Raw genomic sequence first — 20841 nt, forward strand, 5'->3', positions numbered from 1 at the left:
TATTAGAGGTAAACGCAATATCCCAGGGCTTGGCCTGAATAGCTAACTTTTTCTGTACTGATGGCTGTGGCGTTTGCTCTCCACCTCACTTCTTTCAATTAAAATTTTTGCCACCAAAAACACACATGCCCTGATTTAGTTTTGATGTGGAGATGCCGGTGATGGACTGGGGTTGACAATTGTAAACAATTTTACAACACCAAGTTATAGTCCAGCAATTTTATTTTAAATTCACAAGCTTTCGGAGGCTTCCTCCTTCGTCAGGTGAACGATGTGAAAATTCATTTTCACATCGTTCACCTGACGAAGGAGGAAGCCTCCGAAAGCTTGTGAATTTAAAATAAAATTGCTGGACTATAACTTGGTGTTGTAAAATTGTTTACAACTGATTTAGTTTAGCCACGGTAAAGATCCAAATGCAAAACGACCTTAGTACCACGGAACAAGTTCCACTAAAATGCACCGCAACACTTTATAGCATTATGCAGGCTGCAGGCGATTGTTGGGGTTTCCGAATTTTGCTTTCTTGGGTTCTATTGGTGTTATTGGAATAAACAAGTCAAAATATTTGTGTCCATTAGAATTTAAAAAGATAAACCTTGATACCAGGAACTCCAAATGAAACACAAGCTACATCAAAAGCATTGGTTTTGAATTCACAAGTCCACAAACTGAAAAATGGGTGTGATCAATGTTGAATTGTATATTGTAGTGAATATTGTTATTTGTTATGTGCCCATCACAATGATACTGTGAAATGTAAACCAAAACAGTATAATGGATACTTGAAGTAAAATTATTCAGCTCATATAACACTACTTTCACTTGTTTACCAATTGTTCAAATATTTTGCAAACCTCAAGCTTTTTATTTGAAAACATACATAGTTAACAGAGTAACACTGACCAATAGGCCAGGTAGATTAGCTTGTATCAATGCAAACTCTGCGGTGTAACTCTGGTCTGAAGTCACCCTAATACAGGCGAGTGACACGAGACCATCTGAAGGAAGCAGCCTCACATTGCTTCTGTTTCTCTCTGGCTCCAGGGTAACTGCAACCAGTGCAAAGCAAAGTTTTAAAACGTTCACAGACTGTCAAGGAACTTTATAACCTTATTTTTTAAGTTTAGTTAAGCAGAAAACAGGCTGGCCCACTGTCACTTTAAACATTAAAAATTCACCAGGAATTTGGACACACAGCTCCGCTTTCCCTGGCAAGTAAATAACCAGAAACAACAGGGTGGATTTTAACTTTTGGGCAGCCGACTGGCACAGTGATAAAAAGCAGATATTAGACATGATGCAAATACTTCTAAGGATTTTTTTTGTTGGGTCGGGGGTAGGCTGCTGAATTTAACATTATATTTTTGGGTTAATCAAATGTGTGCCTGCATTCTGGAGGCTATTATAACAACCTAAGTTGGATTTGGAATGGGCACTCCTCGGAGAGATGAGGTCATTGCTGTAAGACCAGGACAGGATAAAATTCAGTATTCAAGAATGTCAGTCATCTTCAGAACTGTTCTCAAAATGTCCTATCTTGTCATACTTCCTTAAAATGTACCCTTTACTAAATAGATTCATAAAATGCATTGATGCTGTGTTTGTTCATCTTTTTGACAACATCTTCATAGTTGACCTTTTAATGTTATCTGGCTCAGTGGGACCACATTCTAACTCGGGGATACTAAATTTCCAAACTGGAAAATTACACTACTTCAGCATCCAGGTTCCTTAGAACTATGAAGCTGTTTTTCTAATGCTAAACAGCAGGCATCATCATGACCATTTGTGCTTGCTCACTACCTGCCCCTCAACATAGATGAAACCACTCACTTAAATGCACCAATAAATTTAATACTGGCTTCGGCTAAACAATGCTTATATAATGATTCAAGTATTTTACTGAGGTCAGGATTTTTTTTTTGAGAATGACAATGATCATGGCTATAAATTTGTGGAGACAGTTGAGCAGTTCACCATATTGGGGTTTGAGCTCTTCTTGTAGAGTAGAATGGAGCATCAATCAGGGTCAGAAAATTAAAAATGCACACTTTAATATGTCTGTAATTTAAGAGTTAATTACAATAAGGTTCAAATGTTTTATCTGCAAGAATATAGACAGTATATTTTACACTGTTAGGAACAGTCAGTTGAAGGGACAAGTCAGCCTGACATAGCCACACTCACAGAATCATACCTTTCAGCCAATGTCCCAGACTCTTCCATCATCATCCCTGGATATGTCCTGTCCCACCGGCAGGAAAGACCCACCAGAGGTGGCGGTACAGTGATATAGTCAGGAGGGAGTGGCCATGGGAGTCCTCAACATAGACTCCGGACCCCATGAAATCTCATGGTATCACGTCAAGCATGGGCAAGGAAACCTCCTGCTGATTACCACCTACCGCCCTCCCTCAGCTGATGAATCAGTCCTCCTCCATGTTGAACATCACTTGGAGGAAGCAGTTGATCGCGTCCTCACCAATCTACCTGTCGCAAATGCATCTGTCCATGACAGTATTGGTAGGGGAGACCACCGCACAGTCCTCATGGAGACAAAGTCCCGTCTTCCCACTGAGGACACCATCCAATGTGCTGTGTGGCACTATCACCGTGCTAAATGGGATAGATTCAGAACAGATCGAGCAGCTCAAAACTGGGCATCCATGAGGCACTGTGGGCCATCAGCAGCAGCATTGTATTCCAGCACAATTTGTAACCCCATGGCCCAACATATTCCTCATTCTACCATTACCAACAAGCCAGGGGATCAACCCTGGTTCAATGAGGAGTGTAGACGAGCATGCCAGGAGCAGCACCAGGCATACCTAAAAATGAGGTGCCAACCTGGTGAAGCGACAACTCAGGACTACATGCTAAACAGCGGAAGCAACATGTTATAGACAGAGCTAAGCGATTCCACAACCAACGGATCAGGTCAAAGCTCTGCAGTCCTGCCACATCCAGTCGTGAATGGTGGTGGACAATTAAACAACTAATGGGAGGAGGAGGCTCTGTAAACATCCCTATCCTCAATGGTGGCGGAGTCCAGTAGGTGAGTGCAAAAGACAAGGCTGAAGCGTTTGCAACCATTTTCAGCCAGAAATGCCGAGTGGATGATTCACTCGGCCTCCTCCCGATTCAATTCACTTCACGTGATATCAAGAAACGGCTGAGTGCACTGGATACAGCAAAGGCTATGGGCCCCGACTGTAGTGCTGAAGACCTGTGCTCCAGAACCAGCTGCGCCTCTAGCCGAGCTGTTCCAGTACAGCTACAAAACCGGCATCTACCCGACAATGTGGAAAATTGCCCAGGTATGTCCTGTCCACAAAAAGCAGGACAAATCCAATCCGGCCAATTACCACCCCATCAGTCTACTCTCAATCATCAGCAATGTGATGGAAGGTGTCGTCGACAGTGCTATCAAGCAGCACTTACTCACTAATAACCTGCTCACCGATGCTTAGTTTGGGTTCCGCCAGGACCACTTGGCTCCAGACCTCATTACAGCCTTGGTCCAAACATGGACAAAAGAGCTGAATTCCAGAGGTGAGGTGAGAGTGACTGCCCTTGACATCAAGGCAGCATTTGACCGAGTGTAGCACCAAGGAGCCAGAGTAAAATTGAAGTCAATGGGAATCAGGGGGGAAACTCTCCAGTGGCTGGAGTCATACCTAGCACAAAGGAAGATGGTAGTGGTTGTTGGAGGCCAATCATCTCAGCCCCAGGACATTGCTGCAGGAGTTCCTCAGGGCAGTGTCCTAGGCCCAACCATCATCAGCTGCTTCATCAATGACCTTCTCTCCATCACAAGGTCAGAAATGGGGATGTTCGCTGATGATTGCACTGTGTTCAGTTCCATTCGCAACCCCTCAGATAATGAAGCAGTCCGTGCCCGCATGCAGCAAGACCTGGACAACATCCAGGCTTGGGCTCATAAGTGCCAGGCAATGACCATCTCCAACAAGAGAGTGTCTAACCACCTGCTCTTGACATTCAATGGCATTACCATCACCGAATCCCCCACCATCAACATCCTGGGGGTCACCATTGACCAGAAACTTAACTGGACCAGCCACATAAATACTGTGGCTACAAGAGCAGGTCAGAGGATGGGTATTCTGCGGCGAGTGACTCACCTCCTGACTCCCCAAAGCCTTTCCACCATCTACAAGGCAAAGTCAGGAGTGTGATGGAATACTCTCCACTTGCCTGGATGAGTGCAGCTCCAACAACACTCAAGAAGCTTGACACCATCCAGGACAAAGGAGCCCGCTTGATTGGCACCCCATCCACCACCCTAAACATTCACTCCCTTCACCAACGGCGCACTGTGGCTGCAGTGTGTACCATCCACAGGATGCACTGCAGCAACTCGCCAAGGCTTCTTCGACAGCACCTCCCAAACCCGTGACCTCTACCAACTAGAAAGGCAAGAGCAGCAGGCACATGGGAACAACACCTGCACGTTCCCCTCCAGGTCACACATCATCCCGACTTGGAAATAGATCGCCGTTCCTTCCTCGTCGCTGGGTCAAAATCCTGGAACTCCCTACCTAACAGCACTGTGGGAGAACCATTACACACAGCGGTTCAAGATGGCGGCTCACCACCACCTTCTTAAGGGCAATTAGGGATGGGCAATAAATGCCGGCCTTGCCAGCGACGCCCACATCCCATGAATGAATAAAAATAATTCTCAGACACTGTAATTTCCCATGCATTTACAGTGTTGAACAGGAAGGATTAGATAATGAGGAATATATCGCATGTTCTCGGATGAACACTATTGAGCAACTGGACTTCTATATTTACTATTCTATGATTCAAGAAATTTATATGATAGATGTATTCAAGTTATGATGTTTAACACAGTTATTGATTTTCTGTTCTTTTGCAGTGTATGACACACTTACACTTTCAGTCACACTCGATCCCTCTATAGAACACCTTATTACAGCAACAGCCACCTTAAACCAAAGGAAAGACTTTCATACAAGCCAGTGGAAGCCCATATTATTGCTCCATCCCAACATACTTACTACTTTAGATTTTAGATTCTCCAAAGTAAAAATCCACTTCCAAAAGCAACTCTCAATCTGATCAACATCTGCTCATCAATGTAAACTTTCAAATCTTCAGAAGCTAATAAATTGCACATATTTCTACACAATTATAATACCGACCAAGTACAGGACTTTCACAGTGAGTGTTTCTACTGCATTCTGGCTCCCTTTTCATATACTGTATTGAAGTATAGAATTAAAAGTGATATCTTTTGCCTGACAAACAATTCTAGTTCTGAAACAGCTCCCATATTAACTCTAGATGAAGTAACAGCTGATCAAAGCATCTGCCAAACCATTTTACATTCACTTCACTTGTACAACATTCCTGATACAAGCATCACATTTAACTACAAAAGAGTTTGGCCAGCCTCTATACAGTTCTTGTTAGGTATGGGTCTACAAAGCTGTCTGGGTTTTGCCATAATTGGCAGTTTTAAAAATGCCAGATCCATTTTCCTGTCTGTTAGGCTTGTGGCCAGCACAACGATTACTGCTAGTGGCAAAACGATGCATCCCGTCTCACAATGGCCACACCTACAAGCATGTGGACTAGGTACTGTGCCTGATGTACAGACTCTTCCTAGAACTGGGAAATTATCAAGCAGTCTAGATCCCCCCCACTTCCCTAGAGATCTACATAACAGGTCCCCACTTCACAAACCCGAGAACACACTCCTGCAGAGGGATCAGTGGGTTAATGCCAACCAGAACACAAACCATCCAGCTATAAAGAAAAAGTGACCCAACCCAAAAGCACCTGAGGGGCTGTGCACTCCTGTCCAGCAGTGCTGCCCCCAATCCATTTCTTCCTCAGGACTCAAGCATTAACAACCTGTTTGGGAAATATATGCCCAAACAGGTTGTTAATGTATCCTCCTGTATATACTACGTCAAGAGTATACACCAGTAGCATGTCAGTATGAAAACCGGAGGACAAATTTGCTCTTTCATCATTTTTTAATTGTTTATATCTGGATCATTGTTTGTTTGCCAGTTTCAATTTTTAAACTTGTAATCTGTTTGTAATCCTTAGCTTTTTAAAGTAAACTTTTTTTTAAAAAGAGGCACCTAAGTGATACCGTAGTGTGTTCTTCAGATGCTCGCATTTGGGTACATTTTAGAGCAAAAGGATCTTCATTCCGCATCAAACCTAATTAAAATCTGATTTGGAAGTGGTTGACACTGACATGAAACATAGTGGAAAATATTCCAGTTCCCAGCACTGACATCCCTTGCCTGAAACAGAACAAAGATTCACCAAAAGTAAAACAAAGTTCTGATTCAAGCTTAAAATATTTCCTGACTGTTTTTGCCCCTAATATTCTTAGCACACAAAATACATTCCCCTTCTGCAGAATTTTATCTAGAGATGGCAGTATATTTTAAGACATCCCAAAGCACTGGGCTTTTTTTGTTTAGGTTGTATTGCTGCATAATGTAATGGCTGTGGTATTTTCCATTTTTGCCAGTCATTTATAAAAACCTTTATCTAAGCACAAATTTCCTAGATGAATCAGCTATACAATTACCAGCATTTAACTAGTTTCTAAAAGTTATCAATTCTAAAGTATTAGTAAAAAGTTCATTATGCTACATCTTGAGGATTGTTCTCAAATATTTGACAGCTGCAAACCATTGAAACTAAGCCTGGTGAGCTAAACCAGGGGAGGTTAACTATTACTCTGAAGCTGGTTATCAGTAGGGGAGGTCTTCAGTGCATATATCAATTTTAGATTACAGTTTAGGTAAACGTTGGTACTCATCAAAGTTAGGAGTGTCATAGAACAGAATGTTTTTCCACTTTGACACCCAGAACCAAACATTCCAAGGTCAAGTACAGTATCACCAGTGGCAAAGTAAAGCTCACCTTACCCAGTCAAAACAATGTACCTTAAACTCCATATCAGAAGACCTTCTCCCTACCACACCAATGTGAGGTTTCCTACACTAGCTCTTCTTGTGGCTAGTTCTGTGCTGTAGATCCACATCCACGAGGAAACAGTGTGTGACAGGCTGAATTCATTTCATATACAATCCTTAAAGCAGGCAGTGCATTCCTTAATTACCAATCTGAAATTGTAAGGTAGTGCCCGGGGTAAAAGGACAATGGGGTAAATTTCGTCTCTAGCACCTGGTGGGAGCATAAAAAGCAACATTGGATAGGGTGGGTCCCACATCCTTAAAGGAGGCCATCCCATTTTCCTTCCAACGGAAAATCAGGCAAGCTCCATTACAGGCAGATAAACCTCCCTGTCTGACGTTCCACTCTGCTCCCCTTTGGATGGTAAAGACAAAATCTACCCCAACATGTTATGCCCTGCACTGTCCAGTTCCCCACCTCCGTTATTTTTTTTTGAAGTAGCTCCTTCACTGAACATTAAGGATGCGCACGTTTAGACAATGAATTGATATTTGCTGCCAGCATTTTGAGGAACTAGAAGGGAACAGGAGGTGCACCGTAGGACATTCAATTCTGGAGGACTGGGCAAATTATACTATTTACCAAGTTGTTTCAACAAGATACTACCGTCATACAGGAAATCTTGCAACACTAAATCCAGGTCCACGATTACACCACCACAGTAGAAGAAACTACCAACATGACTATGCTCTTGACCTGTCCTTGTTTACATTTTTTTTTTGGCCCAGCAGCATTATTCAGTTGATCCAACATAATTTGATTCTAAAGGCAATTCATTTTTTGGTTTACTCATATGTTCATCAGCTTTATGTTCTTCTTCATTGGTTTATTTTATGTCATTCTTTAGTATGGTTCCATATTAATTACTTGGAGGCAGTGGCTTAAAAATCCTTCAACATTTTAAGTGAACAATATTTTAAGTGAATACGTCTCTGTGGTTCTAGGTTTTCCACCAAATCTATTTTAGAATATTCAGAGCTAAAATTTCACAATATTTTCACACAACACAGAGACTGGCTACTTTAAAAGGTTAATATTTAAATATTTGTACCACAAATTAGTTTTGTACATTTCTGAGGTGCTGTCCTAATTTACCTTATTTTTGTTCTATCCTTTGATTTAGAACATAAACCAGTTCTAGACTTCTTTGACTCTTTATCCCTTTGTTTTGATTTGCTCTTGCTGGATTTCTTTTCATCCTTTCGATCAGACCCAGTGGACAAACAGGCTGGGTTTACCACTCGGGGAATATTCTGCTCCCCACGTGCCTTTGCCTTAGCTATTGCTTCAGATATGATGCGATTAGCTTTCTCTTGCTTGTTCTGCATTTCCTTCTTTTTTAGCTGTTTGTTTCCAGTCATCAGCTGTGCATTCTGTATTTTGACAATTTGCGTTGCTTCTGGATTGGAACCATCAACAGTGGTCTGAGAGGAAGGAGGCTGAAAAAAAAAGTGCAAACAAGTTAGTTACATGTACTTCAAGAAAAACTATTATTGATATGTAGTATACATACTCAGATGCAATGCAATTTATTGAGATTGGAAAAAGCAAGAGGTGAGAAAAATATACAGAATGCAACAATAACAACACTGTCTACCATTATTTTTCTCCACTAAACAACTGCTTTGCTTTTTCATCAAACATTTTTAACCCCTTCTAAGATCTAGCAGGATGATCTGAGTCAAGTGTACATTTATCCCGTTATAAACAAAAGAAATACCAAACCTTTTCATTTGATAATGTTCAGTTTTATACACATTTAGAGAAGTTTTTAAAAGGCACATGCACACAAATACACACAGTATAACTATTGCTACTCGAGCACATCCATACAGCCATACACATTGCGTACGAATCTGTTAAACAGCATCCACATATAGACTGCACAGTATAGAGCAAGGCTATACATTGCCATACTGTAAAATAGCAATTATTTTCCTAAAAATACACTTTTTCCACAGATTACGGTACATATTACAGACTGCACGCAATACTGAAAATTACATAGTGCCTGCACATACATACAATAAAGGTCTTTAATAGGACCTTCTATCCCCTTCCCCATTATTGTAGATGCCTCAATGCTGTCTCTTTCTACATCGTCAGTGGTCTTTCTTTAACCAAAAATTGGTGGGATGGTGTGAGCTGCAGACATCTCCATGACTCCTGTCAATGCTGTTCCATAATCAGCTGACAGGTGGTGTGCTAGGGACAAGAAGTTTCCAACAGTTTTCCCACTCCTGAGCTGGAGTATTTAGTCAGCCAAACTCAATCATTAAGAGCAGATGATGTCGAAGGACATGAGGGTGGAATTCAAAGTGGGGTCTTCTAAAATGCACAGTTGTTCTCGAGTCCATGTCAATTATCAGTCTATGCAAAAATCTATTAAGAAAATTGACCATTGCACCCAAAATTACTGTCCAAATAATGACTGAACCCTGAAGTACACAGCAAGTCATTTTGGCTTTTACTAATTCTGTACATAGAATGCCAATTTAGTGCAAATATTAATCAAATTTACACAGATTTAAAAAAATAAAAATTGCTCATTATATACAATGACAGAATGAGGGAAGATTTCCTCTATTTGCAGTGAAATTAATGATGAGTGCTTTGTGCGCGTTTACACATTATGCTAAAGAGGACATTTTCCCTGATGTAGCAAACATGAATCTAAACACTGAATATACTTGAAAAATCGACTGCATGGTAGTTAAAACTCATTGCAGTTTAAATTTGCTAAACCCAGGATAGTATGGATCAGGTTGCTACAAAATCATAAACACACCAGTTTATTTTTTCAGCTTTCAGATTTTCTCAGGAGACCATTACAGGTATACAGCACATCTAAACAACCTGCCATTTCTGCATGCACAATTACAGTAAAAACAAAAATAAAATGTAAAAAAAATAAAATAGATGCAATCTGCTCAGTAAATTTCTGGAACAGGACTATACATAATAATGATTGTATACACCTAAATTAGCAGAAAAGATCTAAAACTACAAATGAATAAATTACAAATGCCCTTTAGTTCTGCATTAACAATATTTTAAGATCAGTTTAGGTACAGGCAAAGATATTAGCCTTAAAGCCTTCACCATTCTAACATGCTGTACAGTACATGCAATCATAGAAAAGCTAAATAGAACCCTTCTTTAATAAGATGTGGTCAGTCTCCCAGTATAACTAATATATTTTCATTCACTATTTGTCTGTCAATAAGCACAAAGCAAAGGCCTTTTTCACAGAAGTATAAACAAACAAACTGTTTTTATTACTACTGTACCGATTTTGAAATATTTTAAGGACACCACGATTACCCACTGCTCCTTTCCAGGAATCTGAACAGCTTCCAGTTTAAATACAGCAGTAAGACACATCTTAGCATGTCTGTGTTTCTCACCCATAAATGAGCTGCTGACTACAGCAAAGTAAATTGCCACCAGGCATTTCCAAACAGATTTTCAGGCCAATGCCAGTGCACTCCACTGGATAATATTTCTGCACATGCTTCATCAGCCTAACAGCAGCGCTGCAGCACTGGTAGGCAGAGGCAATCAAACAGCTCCTTTGAAACATTGCGAACAAATGCCACCTTTAGGCCTAAGCTAACAAATAACACGAGGCTAAAGAAAGCAGCAACAGCTAAGATGGCGGTGCATTGCGACTCAGTCACCAGCCAGTAGAAAAGAAGGTTATGCAATCCCATTAGCCTTTAGTCCAAACCCCTCCTCCCACTTATTCAGTCTTTCACTTACCCTTCCTCTAGACCTCCTCACAGAAGCCATTTTGTCATTCAACAAAGGCTAGCCCTCTGCTTTTTCACCTCCAGCTTTGCTCGTGAGGAAGGCATTGAATGATAACTGCTAAATGGCCTATTTAGTGTGCTGCACTGAAGATACACGTTTCTCTTCACAAAAACACATTATGATTTTATCAACGTATGTCCTCCCTGTGAATCAATACTGCCAAACCCATAATCACTGCACATCCAGGCAAGGTACTACTGCACACGATCCTGTTTGCATATGAGAATTTCTGAATATCTAATTAATAGAGGCTTGTAAATCTCGTCTCCAATAAAGCTAAGTAAAATTATGCACCAAAGCATGAAAATGCATCAGCATGAATAGAAATGTCGTTCAATAACTGTCGACTCTGCTCATTTGGGCCAGCAGATGGTGCTGCCCATTGTTACTCTGTTAGGTTTTAATGTAAAATCCCCCCAAGGGCAGCTTGCATCTGCATCTCTTGCTCTCTTTTTTAAAATCGTAATGGCTAAATCCTTTTTCTGTAAACATATACCTGTTCCGATTTTAATGGTGAATATACCTAGATAAGAAAACTACACAATATTTGAGAAAAAAAATGATGTTTTGAAGAGATAACAGCAAGGATATTACAATAGTTTATCCACAGAACAGGGAAGAAAACAAAGTGCATTGCATTTTTTCTTCTCTTTGCTATTTTCATTATTTTTGACTCCATTTAAATTTAGACATCTGACTAGCAGAAATCCTCATTTCACTTAAATGAATATATCGTAATTTTAAAAATTTTGCCAGGGAAATGACTTTTTAAATTGCTAATTTTGTTAATAATGTATTCATTAGTATAATAATGGATAACACACAGGATATTGTTTAACATTTCAACCTCATTTAATTGTTTTTAGTTCTCAATTCTTTAGTTCCAAGCTGATCTTGTTGAACATCAGTCCTGTCTGTAATAAGGACAGACAGTTGGGCAAGCAGTGACAACGTCACAGATTTTTAAAATTTAATATTTTAAAAAGGTTGCTGTTTACTTTTAGTAAAACCAGTGATAGTTAAGAGAATACAAACAAATGGGAAAGGTTACAGGTACTTTGTATTTTTGAATGTGTAGTTTACTTGTTTAGATTATGCAAGCGAGAACTCAGAAGTAATCTCCATCTCCGAACTACAGAGACCAGAAAGGTCTCAAGTTCACTGCCTAGTCTACACTGAGTTAACTGATCCAAGTTGCAGTATTACAATTGGCCATGGCACCCCAGGTTAGGGTTTTTGGGGTGGGGAGGGAAGACAGGGTCCTCACTCCTGATCTGTATATAGAGATCCCCTAATGGAAGCGAGAATGTGTGAACTCTAGGCGAGGTCAGGATCAGGTCAGCTGTGAGACCCTCCAGCAGCAAAAGACTTCTGATACTCATTGTCTAGGTTAACCCATGAACTATGGTCACTTGTAGGAGGAACCAGAGGGTGAGTGAGACATATGGAACTGGACCACAGCAAGATGGTCTCTTGGAGGGGAGGGAGTGGCAAAAAATTGGAGCGAAAGATAACCTTCGCAAAATATTCAAGGTTCACATCGTTAAATGGACTGAACAAAGTAGCATATATCCAGGTTTTGGGAAGAGGAGAACATTTTTAATGGGAGTTGAGGCAGAATGAGAATCCTAAGAGAATGATAACGGTAATCAGAATTGATCAAGACTCTCTACTCTCTGGCTACAGTTCACATGTAAATTTCCTGCAGATAAATCGTTTGAATCAACATTCAATTCTCATAAAACATGACACTCAGATTATTATAGCAACAGAACAAACAAAAACAAGGCACTATCAGAACATTAACAGTTCTAGTCTGCACTACCTGCACAACACAACACTCAACTATCAGTGACTCAAGGTAAACAATTTTTAGAATGTCGCTTATACAGACCATCAGCCAGCATAGTTTGCAAACACAAAACGGCCATATCAGTCCATCTACCTGAGAGAAATTACTGTGTCTAACCTCATAACAGGTGGTACCTTAAGTGACGTACTACAATTAAACTCCAAGAAACATTAATTTCAAAAGTAAAGAACCCTTCAAATTTGGTGCCTGGAATTTAAATAAATATGGAGTTTTGGTGCTGTGTTCTATTTATTAAACTATCGCCTTGAAAGTAAAATGTGATTCCTTTTCCTCCAATAGATTGGTTAAAATGGTAAGAAGCTTTAAAAAAAATCAAAGCTTAAAAAAAAATGAAAATACCTTGTTCATGAGCATTAAAAAGTAACTCTGACATTACTAGAATTATTGAAAATTCATTTGCCCATTTAATTTTCTTCTCTTTGGATTCACACAACATACACTAATTACTGGTTAGGATGATGTTCAAGTGACCCACTCCCAGACTTCTATCACTGCTGATCAGTAACCAGTTGCTTGGGAGAAAGTGTGACCTAGGCTGACTTAAAAGGGAAAGGAAAGTATAGAAAACAAGTGCACTGTCACATAAATACCCACTTATTGTTAGTCTTGGTCTTTTAGCAAAAGCAATTATAAATATTTACTGTATAATTTTATTTAAAGATCAAGAGCAAAAAGGAAAATAAAGCAGGAATGAGCCACACCATAATGCATGAGGAATTATGGTTAATACTATACAGGGGAACAGATGTTAATGGGGCAGCAGGGAAACCGATTGCCAGATTTCCCCCAATTGAAAATCAGGAAATCCAAAGTCATCATTTTCAGACTTGCCAAAAACTCCATATTCTTGCCACCATTTCCATCCCTTTTCCTGTCTGCTCGCTCAGGCCTAACCAGACTGCACGAAGCATCAGTGTTTTGTTCAACCCAGAACTGAGCTTCAATCCCCACATTCTATTCACTATCTGGAATGCTTCTTTTTAAACTTACCTCAGCAATATTGCCAGAATACAGCCAGGTTTGGGGGGCGGGGGAGGGGGAGGGAAAGAGAAGAAAGAGAAGCGGGAGGTCCAGGCAGCACATAAATACATAAATGGGTGGATGCAGGAGAAAATCTTAGATTATATAAACAAGAAGTAGTGAGTTTGTTACAGTCAAGTCCAAGTTATATAAAATAACAAGTTGCCCAGTAGTTCAAGAAATCACTCCAACCAAAGAGTCAAAATTTCAAATCCACCAACATTTTTGGCACTGAGCGTGGCCAATAGCTGAAGCATCACATGTTAGGTATCTGTCCCATTTCTTCAAGGGAAACAAAACAACAATGCCCCTCTTGCGCAACTTAAATCACACCTTCCTGTTGATGATGTGGACTATCAACATCTAACAGTTTGCAGACTAGCCCATTCTGCCTTCCAGCTAGGGGAGAATAGGAGGGGGTGGTTGAAAAAAAAACCTTTTTAAAAATCAACACAAAGCACACATTTGAAAATTAATACTAATTATTCATTGTATTGAATTTCAGCCTTTAAAAAAAATATAACTTTCAGGCCGAATACATTAGTGAGTTTAGTTATGTACAGATTGGTATGAGAAAGAAGATTTAATGAATTGAAAGGAAATTCCTAACATTAATTTCTTCATCAATAACAGTCATAATTTTTTTTTGAAGATTAGTGAAAGCTTTCCAATGCATCATACCATTTTTATGCAGTGTAATGTACAGATGGTAGAAGTTCTCACTGGTACACAAAGTAGCATATTTGTAGCTGCTGGGAGTTATTCTAAATGTAGAACTGTATTTAATGTTCTAGGTGTGATTAGACCTTGAAATTGCTAAAGGCATCAATTCCCTCAGCCAGTATTTAAATCTGCTGACAGATCAGACAGTTGCATCTCCCATCGGTCCATGTGGATCAGCAAGTTTGTTACCCACGTTACTTTTGCAAATTTGACAAATTAGTACACAATTTGGTGGATCAGTGACGACCTAAATCTGTACCTCAAAAGGTCATTTGAAGTCATAATAAATTGAACTGTTTCTGCATAATTTACTTTCAGAAATTAGAAGCGTAAACCTGCCAACAGCAAACATCAAATAATCACGGTCCCAAATTATAAATTGCATAGAAAAATAACTGGAAAGGAATATTATTCTTTGCAGTGAAATCCTTAAAATAAAATAATAAAATGCTATTTTAAGTACCTCAATACCTTTCCAGTGTACTTTAGATACATGACTCTGTTATAAGCTGTGATTTGCCATTCCCTTTCTGTATTATGGTGTCATGCATACTGTATTCTAACACTTGCACACTTCTACTTGAGTGGTATATAGTAATCACATATCTTAAAAATGCTTGAACAATGAGACTTCGGAGCACTAACACAGCACCATGGCCATAACGGGGACCTGACTGGGACGCTCCACACAGTGAGTTCCTCAACTTGGTTGTGCACTCAATGGATGGTACCAAAAACAGGCCAGACATTTCCCACAGAGGAGAAAAGTGCAGAAATTAATGATAGTTTAAAAAAAGTTCAAGTTGTCTCAGGCTGCTTTTGCATTCCTCCTAGAAGCTAGGTACAAACAACATGGTCTCTCTCAGGATACGTTTTCTAAAAAAAGTATAGCATTTCAAGGGCCAAAATTTCATAAAGTTCATAAGGAAACTAATTAGAATTGCAGACAGTAATACTGAATAAGTGCATGTAGTATGATAAGTATACTTCTCTCCTGACAGAATTCAGTCAGTTCCTCAGAGCATCAGCTCAATTGCAGAACCATGAAAAGGAGCATTGGAAACAGGAGTAGGCCATTCAGCCTCTGGAGCCTGTTTTGCCATTCAGTTAGATCATGGCTGGCCTGTACCTCAACTTAATTTACCTACCTTAGCTCCATATCTCTTGATACCCTTATCTAACAAAAATTTAACCATTTCAGTCTTGAAAGCTCCAATTGTCCCAGTATCCACAGCCATATGGGGGAAAGAGAATTCCAGATTTTCACTACCTTTTGTGTGAAATAATGCTTCCTGATTTCCCTGCTAAATGGCCTGGCTCTAATTTTAAGATTATGTCCACTCATTCTGGATTGCCCCACCAGAGGAAATAGTTTCTCTGTATCTATCCTATCAAATTCTTTTAACATTTTAAACACCTCAATTAGATCACCCCTCAATCTTCTAAACTCAAGGGAATACCAGCCAAGTTTATGCAATCTGTCCTCATAATTTAACCCTCTAAGCCCCGGTATCACTCTGGTGAAAAGGGCCAGTAAGTGAACGAGATGGTGCATTTAAAATGGTCATCAGCCAATAGGAACCTTCCTTCATCTTGACCCATAATCAAAACCGCCAACCATGAATGCAAGGTGTTTGGATGGTGGTACTCAGGAGGAAGATGTTATCACGCCACTGACTTTGTGGGAGGCAAAACTTCATGTAAACATCCTTAAGTTCAGTACTGACATTCGGAATTTTTTTGTGTGTTCGCACTCATTCTGTATGGACATGATGGGTTCCCCCTTTCACATCTATGGTGCCTTATTAATACTAATGAATAGATATTAAATTATGCATGCAGACAGGAAATTCAACCAACTATTCAGCTCATTAGCAATAGAACAGAAAACTTAAATGAGGGGACCACCGACAAGAGAATGAAGGTTGTAATCAGATGTTCTGAGAATATAATTTTATATGCCTTACTGTGGTGCTAAACAACTAGTGGGGTCTTTTCTATCTTTTGTTTTGCCCAATCTGATTCTTCTGTCATATTGCTCCTCATCTCTAACAAAGGCTTTTACTTAAAATAAATGTTCTTTTATTAGGTTCACTGCTGGCTAAAGATGGCAAATGAAAAGTTAAGTTCAGATAATACATGTGTCGCAGATTCTTCCAGCACTAGTCTGCACTGACTACAGATAGATGGAGACTGTAATTCACTGAGGCTGTCAGTTATAGTTTTCTTCCACCACTGGCAATTTCAGCTCTGTCTAAGTTTAAATAATAAAAACAGATACAAAGTGATTTGGACACCATGTTGAAGTAGTTTTAAATCTTAATTTTTAAATATTATATATCCAAACTTATCCTAAAAGCAGGTGCCTTACTTTCAGGTTAACAGATCATACAAACTTATGTGAAAGTGTGACTTATCCAGTGAATTTTCCAGCATTTACACAGCATTTACATACTGTCCTAAATGTGCATTCTTGAATAATTATTTTGGAGAGGATGGTGGCATGGACTCGACCGTCTTCACTGGGTGCACTAATGTCTTTGGACTGTACTGATTCCAAGAGCAAAATATGGATTTCTCTTTCCTGCAGCCTGCTGAACCAAATTACAGTTTTTCAGCACTGGGCAGATGCAGGTTTTTCAGAATAGTGAAACTGCCAATTATTACAAGTAAAGCCAAACTCTCCACCAGCTTTTCGAATGATTTTAGCAGCCCCATCATCTGAACCCACAAATGTACAGCCTGATCACACTCGTGGGTGTGTTTTATTAAGAATATCAATGGAAGTTTTACATGTGGTACTGTACTTTATGGTTCTATTTCCATTAATGCTTAAAAGAATCTACTCACAGCATACACAACTTCTTGCCATACAGAGATTTTCAAAAGACACAAAATGGCTGGAGACTGGATTAGAACATTTCAAGACTAACTACCTAACAAATGTCAACGTCCTATCTTTGGCCCCAAATAATTACATGCTCATAGGATAAATATTATTGTAGAGGAAAATTGAATCTCTAATGCCAAGGAAACTGCAGCGAAGGTGGAAAAAGGGCATTTTACTGGAGAAAATCCGCATGATAAACCTGAAAACAGAGCCAAAAATCAACAATTTAAAAAAAATCAAGACTACCTGAGAGAATAAAAGGCATGGATACAAACTGGCTTCCTGAAGAAGTTCCTGCCCAAAGCTTTCACATCGCTGGAGGGATAGCCCATTATAGAATATACATGCACACAATGCTCACACCAGACATCAAAGGTGAAGGACCTGCTGTAAGTAATCATTTCAGGCTGTTGCATCTTTTTAACTTGGAAAAGACTGCTTTGAATACCAGGAATTAAGGCAGTAAAGATCTGACGTACCACAGCAGCAAAATAGAACTAGAACCTTCCTCAATACCGCTACAGTGCTGCAGAAATAAAGATCTTGTCTTGAAGACCTGAAGAACCATCTTAGCTACAAAAAATATCTATCACTTGGCTCGACATCTTTACACCTTCGTCAAGGGGATGCCTATGAGTTTAACTTTCCTCAGATCTAGGGGAAATTGGTGGCAGGAGAACGTCTGTAGTGAGGCTGAATTTGCCATTTTAGATGAACAGGTTTTATCAGCCCACCAGTTTCCTTTCTGTGGGGTACCAACCTGTCTACTTTATGCATCAGCTTTCTTTTTGCCTGACTGGCTAACTGATTTCCTTGATGGGTAGGAAGGAAACTGGAGGATATCTGAACTGAAAGTGTCAGGCAGAGATCAGAAAAGACCAAAATATGAAGCCAATATTTTAAATAATGATATTCCTGTCTGGTGCTCCTTTCCTCAATACACGAGCAAGGGTAGGAACGGCAAATTATGTCAGACACTTAATGGACCCGAGGACTAAACAGTGGAATAGACCTGTACTATATACATAGAATTTACAACACAACAGGCAATTTTCCCAACCGGTCTGCGTCAGCATTTACCCTCCACGTGAGCCAATAGTTCTAATCACATTTACCCGCCCTGTTGCCATATTCCTTCATCTCATTTACCTTCATCCACCTATCCAATCTAATCTTGAATGTTGACATGGTAGTGCATGTGGTGTCCCAGGGATTAGCATTGGGACCCCTATTGTTTCTAGTTTAACTTATGATCTGGATTCAGAAACTCAAAGCGAGTTGGTTCAACTCGCAGACAATACTAAATTTTGGGGGTTTGGGAGAGGATCGAGAGGGGATTCCAGTCTGATGAGGACCCAGAAAATGAGCGAGATAAAATATATAAGTGGGCAGACATTTAGCAGTGGGTCACTTTCTGAAACTGGACCATCCCACGCACAGGTTTCTTTTTGTGTGCACTATATGGAAAGTTGAACAGATTCAGCCCTCCCAAACATTAATACAAATTTTGTTCCTCAAAGGCTTCACTCAAACATGCATTAAAAGCAAACAGTTAAAATGCAAATCACCTCTGTTACATTGCAGGGAGTGGTTTCAGTTCCCCCAGCAAATTAAAGGCAGGTGTTAGTTTCAGTGTGCTATTAATTACAGACCAAACAGGGTGCTATTTTCAAAGATTTTGAAACTTAAACCAATTCTTTGACTAGTTAGAGACAAATGACTCCACATAAGCCGCTTCATATGGTGCTTTCAGTGATTTATTTGTAGCTTTTAACTGGCATCCTGCAACTAACTGAAGATGCATACTACTCGGTTTTAAATGTTCAGAATAGTTTAGCAAGCCTAGAAGTATTTCATTTATTAATTTATGGTAGATTCTCTTTAGAGTAGCATTAGGCATGACAGACTGATAACCACCGTACATTGGACAACCTGCAGCACATTACAAGTTGTACTTTAAAACACAATGTTTACTGTAAGGTATAGCTGCTCACACCAAATTAGCTGCTCACAAAAATGCAGAGTATCTTGTTTTATCTAGTTTAATCTCAAAAGACAATTTTTCAGATCCTTTCCTTTAAATTTTTTCCTCTCCTTCCCCAAGTGGGTCTCCATGTGTCACATATAAACAAGGCCAAGGTGGCAAGATCACTTGGCTTTCTCCCTGGCATTTGCCAATGCAGCTCTGAATGTGGCCAAGAGGTTGTGTATGAAAGCAGGCTGCGGAGAATCTCCCTCTGATTTTTATCTCCCTCCCTGTGAGCCAACAGCTGCAGGTGCAGCTCATGTCCCATCACTCCATATAGTGGGACAGCAACACACGTCAGCACCTTCCTTTCCACACAATCCCACCCCATTTCTCCCTGCTCTCTGAAGGGAAGAGACTCAATGTGGGGTACAGATTCATAGACATTGCCAACCCTCCGGTACACTCAATAGTTTTTAAGCAAGTATCGATAAATTATTTTACTGTAGGCAGCATCACAGCTAAGCTTGATCCTGCGCTCACCTAATATCCATGCACATGTCCATTTTCTTGGAATAGTCAGTAAACAGTGATCAATCTGTTGATTTTAATAAAATAAGGGAAAGGCTCAAAAAGGGAATACAGTGGCAGATAGTGACAGTTCACTGAAAGGCAATGTGAGGGTGGGAGTGTGGCCAGGATCACTGAAAAAGAATACTGTACAGATTAAACACTGTCAACTTTCAATTTATGTCTCCAAAATTATGTTTGCAAGTTTTTTTGTATTTATTATATTCATACTGGTTTCAAACCCTTTTTAATAAAACCTCAATTATTGCAAAATAATGTGGGTGAGCACACTCTAACATGGCACAGAGTTGCAGTTGGATCAAGCCAGTAAAGGCCGAGTACCAGGACATGCCATATCATTAGTGCAGGTCTGTCACTAGTTTAAAACAATCAATTCAAAACTTTTCATTACAAGTTCAACAACCTGGTGCCAAGATGTACCTACCGTAAGTGCAAGATACTGCTAGAATAAAAGGATGCAATAACTGAGGCCATCAATATAAATGTGGAGATGCCAGTGATGGACTGGGGTGGACAAATGTAAGGAATCTTACAACATCAGGTTATAGTCCAACAGTTTTATTTGAAAATAAAACTGTTGGACTATAACCTGGTGTTGTAAGATTCCTATCAATATAAATGACTGATAGAAACCGAATAAAGATTGTACCTTTGTTAGAAAAAGAAACACGTCGGTACTGTTTGTTTTCCAGCAGTACTCTAACACTACCTAGACGTCTCCTGACAAACTGACGAGATTGTTGAAAATCTCCGGATATGGACCAATACCATTTCAGTTCCCCAACATCACTAGCAACTTATGAACCCATATTCCCTTGATAAGGTTAGCAGCACTCAGAGGTTGCCTTAAAAAACTAATACATTAAGAATGCCAAAACAATATTAAAAATAAAATTCATACTTTAAGAGTTTAATTTTAAGAAACACTAACGGGGATAACCTCTTCAAGGTTACAGTGGTGAAATCACA

At 39.6% G+C, this 20841-nt stretch overlaps 1 protein-coding gene across 4 annotated transcripts in view; it reads right to left on the bottom strand.

Moving 5' to 3' along the window:
- The window catches only part of chd9 (chromodomain helicase DNA binding protein 9), a 241067-nt gene that overhangs the window by 109328 nt on the left and 110898 nt on the right, over positions 1 to 20841 (bottom strand). For all 4 annotated transcript variants that reach the window (XM_067997892.1, XM_067997890.1, XM_067997891.1 and 1 more), the window contains exon 3: positions 8092 to 8435. In XM_067997892.1, the coding sequence (XP_067853993.1) occupies positions 8092 to 8435 (344 nt within the window). The remainder of the gene's footprint in view (positions 1 to 8091; positions 8436 to 20841) is intronic.

Source organism: Heptranchias perlo, chromosome 16, assembly GCF_035084215.1.
Source record: "Heptranchias perlo isolate sHepPer1 chromosome 16, sHepPer1.hap1, whole genome shotgun sequence".
Classification (NCBI taxonomy): Eukaryota; Metazoa; Chordata; class Chondrichthyes; order Hexanchiformes; family Hexanchidae; genus Heptranchias; species Heptranchias perlo.